The sequence below is a fragment of the Lepeophtheirus salmonis genome, chromosome 7 (assembly GCF_016086655.4).
Source record: "Lepeophtheirus salmonis chromosome 7, UVic_Lsal_1.4, whole genome shotgun sequence".
NCBI classification, from domain to species: Eukaryota; Metazoa; Arthropoda; class Copepoda; order Siphonostomatoida; family Caligidae; genus Lepeophtheirus; species Lepeophtheirus salmonis.
This window is the reverse complement of record NC_052137.2, coordinates 13,534,020-13,548,357: the sequence shown is the minus strand read 5'-3', so window position 1 is coordinate 13,548,357 and position 14,338 is coordinate 13,534,020. Positions and strand designations below refer to the sequence as shown.

Below are 14,338 nucleotides of genomic sequence, written 5' to 3'. Positions count from 1 at the left end.
TATTTACCTAAGAATTACTGGACTAAGTTATTTATAACAAAAATATCAATACCTAGAAATAGTGTTAATTAAAATACGTTTCTGTCAAATCAGTGACTTTAAAATGTTTAGCAATAATATTTTCATGGCGTCTTGGCAATTTAATATTCAATCAATATTACATATGACAGGTCCAGTAAGAGTTAGCTATCCTCCATTGTAATTAACAATCGTTCTACTTAAAACCAAAATGTACCCACCTATACTTCGTATTTTTAATGTAATACTATAATCCAAATAAAATATCTCCATTTCTGTCATGTTTTCAAAGATCACTTATTACTAATTGTTTTATATGTATGTATAGATAAAGGCTTAGTAAAATGATTCATTCACCTATTGTGTATAACCCCACGAAATGACATGCACTGCGTCAAAAAATGTAGTTTTAATTAAGTGAAGTGAAATTACGAGTTTGCAATGCAAGGATTTGCATGGGGTCTGTAGGAAAAATATTAATTTTTTTTTAATGGCTCAGTGGGATAAGACATTCACAGGGTGATTTTTGTTCTAAAATTAATATACATAAGTATGTACAGCCTATTTACAGCAGAACTCCTGGGGGAGTATCTCATTAACAGAATTTACGTCTTATTTAGACTATTGCTAACTTTATTTCTCATAAAAGCTGTTAATTAACAATAAATTGTGATCAAAGGTCCTCATTAGGTAAAACCGTATACCGCAATTAAATAATATAATATACATATGGAATTATGTTCACTGATGTTAATGCATTTTTTAACTCGCTGTTTTTTTAGTTGGCAACCTGAAGAGTAAAGTCTTTTCCTAAGCTGTTATTAATTGATTCATGAGGACTGAACTTCCTTTTCATCTAGGTACATACAAGCTATCATTGATATATACAAAACAGGATTGAAAATGTACGCGTGCTCATAAAAAAGGAAAGTAACATTGAGTATTTGTTACGGAGTTATAATTGTAAGTCCTTGTAACACTCAGAGTATATCTTTGATTATATCCTTCTCCCCCTCCCTTTGTCTGAGCTACTTGTAGCAGATCTAATGAAACTTCATGACAGCTAACTGCTCTCCACAAAAATATTTTTCAAATTGTCCCAGTTACTAGTTTGATTTTCGGTCTCTAGCTTTTTAACAACCCCAAAATGCTAACGATTTTCATCACGGTTGAAGTGTAAGAAGTCTTTGCTTGACTCAGAGTAGAATTAAGAATCCCCCTCGGCTTAGTTATTTTTTCCCCACTCCCTTGTCAAGACTGGTTATAGCTAATCTTTTAAAACGTCATGACCATTAACCTGTTCTCCACTAAAAATTCGACAAATTGTCAAGGTTACCATGTTGATTTTCAGTTTCTTTTTTTTAACATGTCAAAAATGCTACTAAGTTGCATCAAAAATTGTAATGCATGTATATTCTACAAGAAATGAAAACGTCGAATTTCGTCAAAAATAAAAATAGCAATCAATGTCAAATGACGAAATTAACGCTAGGGGAATATCTTGAACACGTACTTCATATCACTCGTAATTGATTCTATGAAAGGTATTAAAGGAATGCGTCATACGAAACCTAATTATATAATTATTATTATTGTTTAATATGAAAAAAAAGAGAAACTAATTATAGGCAACCATTCGAGGTCAAACGTAATACTACCTACTTTATTCGTCTATTAGGTTTAATTCAGACTATAATATATATATTTATTATACCTCTACTTACAAAACAAAAATAGTCGAAGGCACCGCCAATTAGAAAATTCCAGAGGGGTCAGACAACTTCCCTTACTTTTAGTAAGTAGTAGTAGGGTTTCTCACTTCCAGGAAAGTTGTCTTTAAGCGGGATCCCGTTGGTAAATAAATAATAAATTGAAATTGCAGTACTTATTTAAATTATATTTTAAGAAGAAAGAATACATTTTAACTTATCCGGATATATTCTCAATTCTTCATTTAAAAAAATTCTGTCACAATCGGACCCGCAACTAATAAAAATTAAATATGGATCATTGTATAAGTTTGACTGTACGTCATGCTTTCTCTTTCAAAATTTGAGACAGCGACGAAGGATAGTTGAAATTCAATTATTGCAATCTTTTAATAATAAGGATATAACTTTACTAACTGAAGAATGTATTATTGGATTAGAAAGAGAGAAGGATCTCGACTTTTCCGAGATATATTTGAAGAATCATAAAAATCAATTGAAGGTCTCATTATGGGGAGAAGGTTGTGATTTTGTCTCTCATGAAGTATTCTGGAGGGTTGGGAAGGGACTCGGAGTTGATCTTGAAATAAAGGATGAGCCGGGAGAGATGCCATCTCATTATCTCATCAGAAGGTTTGGCCTTTAAAAAATCACGTTTTTAAGTAACATTTTGTTTCAGAGCCAAATTTCAAAATCAAATAACTATAAATAGAAAAATCAAAGGAAAAAACAATTAATAAAAAAATTCCAGCATGCAAAAGAAAAAATATTCATTAAATTACTTTGATTTTATTTAAAATGAAATGGGTCTAATCTTATCATTTTTGTAAAATTTAATAGGAAGAGTTTCATTTGGAAGCGAAATTTTTTCCATATTTTTTCAATTGCGTTATATTATAGCTTAAACTAAAGAATAAAACCTTATATTACAGCTTAAAGAAATTTGTCGTCAAAAATAAGCTCGATTTTGAATAGAATATTTAATACATATGCGTGAAAATGCATCAAAATTAAATAAAATTAAGTTAATTATTTGACTACTATTTAAACATTTATTGCTACACATCACATAAAAACATACAATCAGTGCGGGCACATGTATCAAATAACTTTAACTTGTGGTACCAACGCAATAGTTTGCTGGTTAGGTCTTTTACTGCAGTCCGTCCTGAACATGTTCTAGATATAGTAGATGGTTCATCCAGCACCATCAGAATTCAGTAAGAAAATGGAGAGGTTGGAGACGGAATGTCCTTGAAAGGTCGAAAATTGTCCAAAAGTTGTGTTCGCTCAATTATAAATTTAGGACATTCATAAGCCATATGAATCGGTTTTTTATCTCTTAAACCATACCTGCGACATAGTGGACTAACTTTATGTTGATAAAGTCGGCGTAGAAGAAAATACCCAGTGGTAAATTGAACCGAAGTGTTCAGTTTTCCTAAAAATTTGACAAATTGTAAGAAGTAATAAATATTTTAGAGGCAGAAAAAGTTCAGAAATCAAATATGAATATGTCGATTAGATTATTTATATCTAATCAATAAATACTAATCAAACTCATTGGATATGAAAAATATTTATATTTTAAATTTTTTTTTAAATGCTTTAAAGACCAGACCTAGCACGACAGAAAATTTTAATAGTTCTTTTTGTTTTGTTTTATAGTTTAAATTATAATAAAAAAATGGGTGGTTTACTTGGAGGGCATAAATGCTGTTGCATATTTTGAGTGATAGGGACTGTTTGATGTACAACATTTGGCAACTAGGGTACCCTCTATTCCATCAAAACATCACAGGATATCAAATTGTAAACACTTAGAGGAAGTAAAAATCTCTGTTGAAAAATTCTACTTATTCAGTGGCTTAATTTTCTTGTGATATAAACTTTGCATTGAGCTTGGACTTTTCAGATTTCATAATATTTTCAGTCATAATTATTGTTTAAAATCTTCTAAGGTTTTGTTGCAATATTAGCACCTTGCATCAGCTGACAAGACGTGCCAGATATTAAACTGTCCATATTATACTAACATATATACATTGTCAAAGATATATACAAGTACATCATACATATAATGCACGTTTGATATTTGGAAGAAGGAAATAAGGCCTAGGTATGACACCAAAATACCTCACATTATTTATGGTTTGGGTAAATGATTTTTAAATTGTTTCATATTGACACAAACGTTCCGTATTTTGAATATAACATGTGTTTTTGAAACTGTATGAGATGTGACATTTCAGATGTTGTATACTTTTCTAACATGTGTACATATACTATAGTGATCGTATTTTATAATTTTACAATTTCCAGCTAAAAAGAAAATTTAGTTCGTTGATTACTTACTATTTCAATTTTTTTTTTTTTTTGCGGATAAGATTGGGTTAATCAATTCCAAAAAAACAGGAACCGTGTGCTCTAAAAAACTAATTCGCGCACTTAATATTAATAATATATGGAATAAGATAAGAGTTTTAGAACTTCTTCATACAAAATTTCCTGCACGGATTTCAGTGCTGGAATTCCTTTGCAGATAAATCCTAAACAAAATATGGGCTTTCATGTGGTTTGAAGGCAAACCCACCAAGCCCAACAGCTTAGCAGTATGCCTTAATAAAAATAAAAACTTAATTAGTTTTTCTTTTCAAAATTTTTATATTTGAAATATCATTTTTGAATTTTTTTAACAACTGTAGATTTTTCCACAAAAAAACTTTGTTTTTTTGTGTGTATAGCTGGGGTTTTTTGAAATTTAATATTTGAGGTTAAATTTATAAATAAAAAAAAATCCTAAAAAACTACCAATCCTCCTCAAAATATAATCATGTTGATGCCCCTAATTATTGACTAACTTACTTCCACAATAGCAACATACACCTATAGTATGATTACTCATACTTTGTTACATTATTTTTTCTGACTCTTTAACTAAAGGAAAAGTTATTTTTTAGATAATGTTCATATGAATCCACGTGATGATTTGTATTCAATTAATGTGTCGTTTTCAAAGCTCATTTCATTTATATAAGCCACATGCATAATACATTCATACATACGACATACAGTACATTAATCTATTTTTACTTTGAAGGTAAAATAGGGGTAATATTCTCTTTTTCTTGTTCTTTTAACTAACGTATATTTAAGTACATATTATGTACACCTAAAGAGTGAAGCTATGATGACTAATAGTCTAATACACTACTCCCTATAAACTATGCTTTATTGTATACTAGCGGTAGTTGCTTGGACTTATTTAGCGCCGACTAACATACAAATTCTCCTTAAATAATGTAGAAGATCTCCCCATTCACTCTAACATACTTTTACTTATTTGAATGAAAATTTTAAACTATTTATTAAGTACTAACTTTAGTAGCCGACACTGCTCATAGCTATTGAGTGTCGACGAACACACAAACTTTGCTTTGATAATGTAAGAAATAACTTCACAACAAATCCTGGATGTTACTCCCCCTTTTTTATGAGCAAGCTCACACGTATTTACTCAATATATGTATGTTCTTCCTTCACGAATGAAATAATAATAAAAACAGCTTGGGGAATTGTTTTAATTTGATTTTGTGAGCCAGGGAGTACCTTAGCTCGTTGCTAATCTCATTTAAAGTCACAAACATATTTATAAAAATTAGTTATAAAAAACTAAGTTATTTGTTTTTTAGACAATGAGTTGATCATTGATTTTTATAGAAAAGTCATAAGCATCATGACAGTTAAAATGGATGTCACATAGCTAAAATTAAATTGACTGTAATTAATCAAAAAGATTAACTTAGGGTGAAATAATTTACAAAAATATCTACGCTTTGGTTTTCGATGGTTAAGTAAATTAAAAAAAATAATCTAATTTATTTTAGTCTGTTGATTTTATTTATTTATTCATAGATAAGTAAAATATATTAAATAAGTCAGCAACTGTGGGCAATTATGTATATCCATCTAAAATTGGTAAATTTAATGAACATGCATCTGTCGGATCCCAATATCAACTATTAGTAATTATGAAATCATAAATATGTAGTTATAAATACTGAATAAGAGAAGATGTACGATGTTTTTTTATGAAAATTATATTTAAAACATGCCAAATTACTAAATAGAAATACTTTTTGTAGATAAGAGGTAATAAAATAACACATTTATTTCAATAGAACATATTAGAGTGGGTTGAAAAATAGAACGTAAGAAATTGATATTTTTACAATAGAGCGGATAGGGTTAGTCATCTTCACAAAGGAATGAAAAATATGGAAAAAAAACAAAAAAATACACATGTAAAAAATGGAGATATATGTAGAAGCAGCATAAAAAGATCCTCGCAACACTTCATATGAGTATTTATTTTTTTAAATTAACTTTTTTCACAAATTTACAAAAATTATATTTTTCGAATATTTAATTGGGAGCCCCGCAATTCAGGATTATATTTGTACACTAATAATAAATTATTAAGCTATTTTCCTTCAGTCACTCTAGATTTTTTATGGAAGAAGTTAGGATAGAAGGAGAAAAGAAAAATAAATCAAATTCAAAGTAAGAGTAGATCGATCTACCGGAGATTTAATTGTTCAAATTGAGTGACTGAATTTCATAATTTATCAAGTATTTAATGTGATGATGAATTAAATATCAAATTGCACTTCTTTATATTAATAAAATTTATAGAAACAGGGGAGTCCAGAGGAGGATCTTAATTTGGACGGCCCCACAAATTTATTTACTTTTTACTAGAAAAATTAATATTTGAAATCTTTTTGTCAAAAAAAATAAAAAAATAAAACATTTCAAGTATAATTTAATTAGTCAAATTTTCTTTCCAAAAATTAAATTTTCTTTGAAAAAAGCAAATAATAATCCTGGAGATGCCCATGAGAAAAGATCCGTTATCAAAAGCTATATGATTATTTAAAAGAAAAAAATAAATTTCAGGCTTAAGTGTAATTTTTATCCATTAAAATTATAAGAGTAATTTCTTATTTGGTAAAACTATCTAGAAAAGAAAAAATGACATTTTCTCATTTTTTTCTTTAGAAATCCGGCATCTTTATATGCTGCCTTTACTTATATATATATTATGGAATGTTTGAAGCCATAGAGAATATATAGAGTAGCGAAGTGTTACTTGATGGTTCTATTATTGCATAAGTTTATATCAGCTGTTTTGGGGGATTTATGATATATTTATATATAAGCAGTAGTACTGGATATTGCCCAGAGTAATTAATAGTTGAGGAAGAGACAAACCCAGCTGTATTAATATAGAAAATTAATCCTAAATGTCACTCTTCTTTTTTCATGAGTATACTTACACGTAGATATTCAATACTTATCAACTCTCTCCTCAAGAATCAAAAATACCACATTACAGTGGCGTACACAAGATTATCAATATATTAAGTTGAATTACAAATATCAAATTTTCTAGTAAAACGCAAGAATTACTTTTTTTGGGGAGGGGGGCTATAGCCCCTGGTAATGCCCCTGCATTTTTCATGTCGACAACAACAATAAACCTCACTTAATATTAACAAACCTAAAAATATATACTCCCCTTCTTGCTAAATCCCAACTGAAGTAACATTTATTATTTTTTATTTGACATATAATGTACTTCCTTTTTTTTTTTTAATATGACCTTTAGCAACACACGCTCCGATGAATATGAGTCCTCCTCAACTCGTATTTTATACAACTCAAGTATATATACACTGTCTTAAAATACACTCAAAAGTGACTTTACGGAAGTCATGACAGACAAACTTTGCTTTATTAATATATCTATTTGAATATTCCATGGACATGTAAGGTTGTAACTTGTTGACTATTTTAATTTCAAATGACTAAAAATATAAGTATTCTGTAGCACAGGGTAAAGTTAAAATGCACAATATAATTTAGTATTTGGTAATTGGAATTACCAATGTTGTAATTAAATAGTATATTTTTAGAATAAGAAATTGCAATTTATACAATTTGCAACTTTTACAGAGGGCGTAAGCTGTTGCACAATGTATGTACATCATAAAGTGAGGACAATAGTTGACATGAACTTATGTAACATTGATACCTAGGTATAAGTAATCTATACTTCTCTAGGTCAGATACCCTCTCCCTGGAGCTCATAATTTACACAAATTATTTTCATAGCAATACAATTACTTTTCCTGATACCTGGATTTCAAAATTAGAAAAAGTTGAGTTGAGCCCTTTAAAGAGACCCACCCTAATGACCTTACATCCATACACATAAAATGCGAATGAAATAAATTAAAGCAAACCTGATGGAATGTACTCGTGGTGCAAGAGGACAAAGGTAAAGATTTATCCAAATCAAGTGATATGATTCGTTAAATGACAACTACGAATAAAATTAAAAATCTCTGATTTATTTTTATGAGATTGAACTTTCCATTATATGTTATTTTCTCATCATTACTGACCCGTTTCTTTTCTTGTCCATGATCTTCTTTAAATAGTTTGAAAAAGAAAATATATATTTGAGCTTATTTCTTGTGGAAATTTGTACATCATGGCTGAGCAAAAGACATGAATAAAGTTCAAGGATTATAAAACATAAACTCATTTCTAAAAAGAAAAGGGAATTATCGTTCAAACAATGGATTACATCATATTGAGTTTTGTATCCGTAGAATATAGATAGGGATGAATGATTACAATAAAGCAAGTTTCATCCATGGACATTAGACCTACTCAAATTCTAACTTTTTTTTTCAAACCTTTTAATATTTAAGTTTTCCCCATTCTCCAAAATCAATAGAAAATAAATATAGCCGTCATTTATATTTTGGACCACGGCAATGCCTGCCGCATGGGCCTTGAAAATTTATTGTTGGTGGCTCTAAAAAAAGGCAAAAAAACGTAATTGTTTATATTTTTTTGACTATGACTTCACAATGGCTTATCGTATAGCATTGATATAGGTATCAAATCAAAGCCAATAAAATGTACTCTGATTTGTATATATATGCTCTTAAACCTTTATTTGTGCCAATGGGTAAATTTTACCCCGATGTTTTTAATGTTTTTTTATATTTTTTCCGTGCAACCTTAAGGAAAAACCCAATAGTGGAAACCCACCAAAGTGAAACTTGAAGACATCATGGAGGCCTTTAAGGTCAACTCAACAATGAAGATGTCAGAGTACGTCGAGAAGAAGAAGAAGAATTGGTTTACTGTGGGCAAGGCCATCCGAAAGGCTGGAGGAAGGTCGCTTAGAAGAATTGTAAAGCCACTTCTGTTCCAACCTCAAAAAGAAATCCGTCTTCACGGATGTCAACAACTCTTGAATGATCTGAAGCACAACACCAAGCGAGTAATTTTTTTCTCTGATGAAAATACCTTTACCGTTGACAGGGGAGGGGGTATGGGGGGGAGGGGTTTATACAACAAGCAAAATGATCTGGTGGCATGCTTTTAGCAAGGCTGACAACAACATCAGGATAGTCACCAAGACCAAACATCCAACCTTTGTGATGATGTTGGGGGTTGTGGCATCAACTTTAGTGAAAATGCCTCCAATTTGGTTTCCTGTTGGATACAGGTTACCTGCAGCCGACAACTTGATGGGTTTGAAGGAAAATATAGTACCATAGATCCCCAATACCATGAAGAAGTCTAACAAAGCTTCCTGCCCATACTGCTAATATTGTACAAGAGGGGATGGGTAGCAACCTGAACTTCTAGTCCAAGAACCTTTGGCCCCCTCAGAGCCGAGATCTGAATCCACTAGATTCCTCAATTTGGTGGAAAATTGAGAAGAAGGCCTTTTAAAGTCCGTAACCCGACTATTGATGTCCTGATGACCTCCGTTAACTAGCAGTGTAGGATCATGCAAAATAACTACGTTGCCAATGTGCACAAGGGGTTCCGAAAACACTGTCATTGAGGCTGATGGTGACCAGATTCATAATTAATTTCATTGTTATAGTAAAAAATATTATAAAATAAAATAATAAATAATTTCAAAACACGATTTTTATTTCACAATTTATTAGTAATAATTATTTTGATTAATAGTGTGACAATGATTAATTATTCAAGGAGATGATGGGTATGAAATATTAAAATATATATATATTATTTTTTAGTATATCTCTATGTGAAGGATAAAAAGCTAATAATATACAGAATTACGAAATGGGTATAAGCATTCGAGGAGTTCAACAACAGATATAGAGGACACAGAGAAAAAATGATGCAGAAAACTTAATAGGGGAGAATAGCAGATGGATCTACCATTTCTTAGTTATTTAGAAATATCAAACAAATATGGATGAGCTTCAACCGGGCAATCAATAGATTAAGGACATGACTTTGAACGATAATGCATGTAATATTATAAACTTGGACACAAAGTAATTTATGCACGAACAATGGACATAAAACTATTTCTTTTTGACTCGAATGAAGGCATATGGGCCTTGTTCCATATGGGGTAGTAATAGCGGGTAAAGGCTTTGGGTTTCTTAGAGATCCGATTTTTTCTCATCTGAAAGAAGAAATTATATAATAAGCTAGATTAGTACTTTTCAGATTGCCTATAAATTAGTGTTCAATTATGTGAAGATTTGAAATAAATAGTTAGCAAATATTTAATATATTTTAAAATCATAAAAAAATGCATTTTAAGTACATACTTATGTAGGTATATTTATTTGTATTTGTTCATTTAAGGAACTTTAATTCCAGCCAATGTAATCTTACCAACAAGTTTTTTTTTTTTTTTGAAAATCATTCATTTTAGCGACATTAAGCTCCTGTGGAAGGATGAATTTACAAAACTTATTGAGTGGGCTGGTATGCAAACCCTTCGTTCGATAGTTACTTGTGGAGTAGGATATTTAAAAAGGATGTGGATTATCCAATCATTTTCTTAGTCCAAATTGATGATGGTAAACTCTTGATTCATGAGCCATTTTTGACTTTGTTCAAAACTATATGTATTTTGTTCTTTTTAGGAAAAGGCTTCAAAAGAGTTGGGACGGATCTTTTTTGGGTCCTCCTTTATCACTCTGTTAGCTACATTAAATGAAGAAATATTCAGCATTCTTAAAGAACAAAATAAACTAAGATATTCCTTATAGTCGATAGCTACTCTTGCTTTACTACATATATAAAAATATCGCTAAAATGAACGACGCTGAAAAGAAGCTCGTCCAAATAAATACTTGCTCAAATAAATTTTCATTAGATGGCACTCGCTGTTGTTCAAATAAATGCACTCAAAAATATGGAATATATCGTAGACACGAAACTAGGACAAGAAAAACACCTGGGCAAACTCCCTCCTCCCCCTCATTAGGATACATAAACAGCCGATGAACAAAAAAAAATAACAAACTAAACTTAAATATTTCGTCACCCTTTTGGTATTATGGCTCAATTATTTTAAACTCTTGTAAAACTAACAAAATATGCTGAATTTTGACCCCTATCTCGATAGTTTTGCTAAAAAATATGACTCATAGCGAATGAAAATGGCGGATTTTACGTTTTAGGTTTCAATTGGTATGTAAAGATTTAAAAACCAAACCATTGACTAAATCGTAGAATATTATTATATTCCGTATACCGTCTATTACCCTAGGCTAGGAATTTAAACGGAAAAACGAGCGTTGTTTATGTTTGCAGTTCATTTTGTAACAAATGAACGACGAACGGAAAAAAATATGAACGGTGTTCATTTTGACGTTCATTTTCTTATTGTCTATAAGGAATCGCTTTTTAGCTATTTTTCCGAAGATTACAGATTATTATTATAGATGTTACTTCGTGTGTACAACTTTTAATCACTTTGTAGATTGATTACTTTTTATTAAATGTATTACCACACAATTGGTATGATTGACCAATTGTCATAGGGGGATGATTATTATTGTCGCAGTTGGACGGAAATGCTTGCATTTGCCTGGAGAGATCATTTACAGACATCACAAGATGAATAAAAAGAATAAACGAAGTAATAAAAATTGGCTTAAGTTATTGGCAGTTCAATGGATGCCAAATGAATTCATTACGATTGGAAGACACTCATATTTATTCACTGAAATAGCCACAAAAATAGGGGATTATCAGATCTTTACTTATGGCACCTTTGTACACAAGGAGTTATTGTTCATTATGACTGAAGTGTAGATTTTTTACATATCTATTTATACCAGTTTAAACATATAGTATATCGATGAATATTTAATAGTTATGGATATACAATAATCTTACCTACGCTAGAATACCCAATTTTATAAAATGATGAATGGGCAAAGCAGCCCCAGAGAATTTATTATTACAATATCAAATTCACATCATTTTTCTTAAACTACAATTCCTAGTTGCTAGTCTTTGACAAAGAAAAAGAAGGTGTCCACGACGTTTGACGCTTCTACCTACTCTTGCCACTTTTATTTAAAATTGTCATTTGTGTAGTATAGTAATCAGCTATGCAATAGAACAGTGCCAATGCGAATCAATTTGGTGCCCTATGTTTGATATTAGCTAATAATTTGTATATTCAATATTATACTCTCACATAAAGCTGAATATATTATATGCCTTAGACTGCCTCAGTTTGGTAACAGGCACTTAAAACAAGGGCCGTTGCTAGAAAATTTGTCCCCAGGAAATGATATTAGATGCAAAAAGTGCCACCCACTTCCTTATACGCAGAGTGCGTAGTGCCCCAACGTCTAGCAGGGACCCCAAAAACTAAGTTTGCTTAAGGCAATGTGTTTCAAAATGAATGCCGTGAGAGGGGGAGGGCTTCGTAGGAAGATAGAAAATTGAGGATTGCTTTCAGTCTACACATCCATAGTACACGTGTTTCGCATAAAGGGACCTCAGTTAAAGATGTATTAATGAAGGTGGCCTTGGCATAACCCCTGGCTTAATAAATATTATAGTCATCCTATTTTAGGTTCCCGACAAGCATAACAGCGGGCCTGGATCCATAATGTAACCCACCCCTTACCTCTTTTATTTAGACCGTGTGGTGCCAAAACTACTTTTACAGATCCATAAGAAGCCCTTAACTATTTGGATCTCAGATACAACTGTATAATCCTGGCAACATAAAAAAACATTGGAAAACGCCGCAATTGCAGAAAAAAAAAAAAACTCAGAAAATTGACTTATCTACTAAGCTAATTTATTTTTTATAATATATATTGTATTATCCTAATATATTCTGTATAAGAACAAAAGTACAAAAACTGAGACCGATAAGCAATATATTGCCCTCTCGGTTGGTCTTTGTCGGTTCCGGTTCTATCGGTTAAACATCCGGAAAAAATGAAGCCTGACTGTGCCTGACAATTATTAAATGCCCACTCGAGCCAAGTGTTCTGGGCCCAACTATCATGTTGGAAAAATTGAGCCCAATACGAAAGTTTGGTTAGGTTTTGGATCACCTTATTTTCTTCGCACCCCTTATGACACCCCCTGAATGAACGACACCCTTAGCATTTGCCTATATTTTCTAGCCTATGAGTTGGCCTTGCTAGTAAGTAAGGTTACTCTGAAAAAATATGTATGTTCAGCTGTTTTTTAAAGGAGGGAGGCCGTAAAGAGTCAATCTAAGGTTGCCTTGAGTAACAATTATGCCTCTAGACACTTTTTAGGCTGCCCTAAAAAACTGCCCGGATTATATTTTGAAGTTGCTTAAAAAAAATTGATAGATTGGACACTACTTTATAACAATTGAAAGCATAATTTCTACTATTTTATTGGAGCCCTTTACATTTAAGGACCCCTAGGATGACATATTTTGCTTTTAGTCATCTAAGCTGTTTTAGTTACAATAAAGGCCGATAAGGATTGGCCTTAGGACTGACAAAATTTATCAGAACCGGAATCATGTGGCTGTGGTCTTTTTATACGGATCCACCACTAGGGATCATGTATTGATATCTTCACTCCTGTCGAAAAGGATAACTACTTCTCTTATATTCCAGTTAAGAGTTTTCAACTTATATAACTTGTGTTAATTATGACCCTAATTAATTATGTGTATATTAACTAACTGTATCTTACTATGATATGATAACATCATCATTCATCATAAAGGAATACTAAAAATATTGCTGAAAAAATATTAAGAATGCTACTTGATTGAGGGACTTTTGAATAAATAATTCTGACATATAAACTAGAATAGGCATATTTCTTTATATCTCGAGGAGACAAACCCATCTATTGCAATATGTATCTATGAAGGTAATCGGTTTTTAGTTTTTTTTAAAGTATATTTTTTAATGCCCCCCCGCATTAAAAAATATACTTTAAAAAAATTATTAAAAGGTTGCAATAATTGAATGTCAAATACCCAAACTTACACAATGTACCCGTATATTGTATGTAATATCTAAAAATAATCCTGTGTACGTTCCAGGATTGTTTTATTTAATTATAGATAAAAACAACCCAGTCTTATTGGTCAAAAGGACGGTTACCAAAATTAATTTATAGCATAAATAAAGTAATGATCCATATTCCTGCTTGTTAGTGGATATCTCAATGTTAATCAATTATACAAAGATTGAAATAAAAACGCACTTTCCAAGGATTAT

At 31.1% G+C, this 14,338-nt stretch overlaps 1 protein-coding gene across 1 annotated transcript in view; it reads right to left on the bottom strand.

Annotated features, from left to right (window-relative positions):
• Positions 1-9,750: 9,750 nt before the first annotated feature.
• LOC121121685 (uncharacterized) overlaps positions 9,751-14,338 on the bottom strand; it is a 77,930-nt gene continuing 73,342 nt past the window's right edge. Inside the window, exon 6 of the mRNA XM_071890146.1 lies at positions 9,751-10,266. Within this exon, the coding sequence (XP_071746247.1) occupies positions 10,138-10,266 (129 nt within the window). The 3' untranslated portion in view covers positions 9,751-10,137. The remainder of the gene's footprint in view (positions 10,267-14,338) is intronic.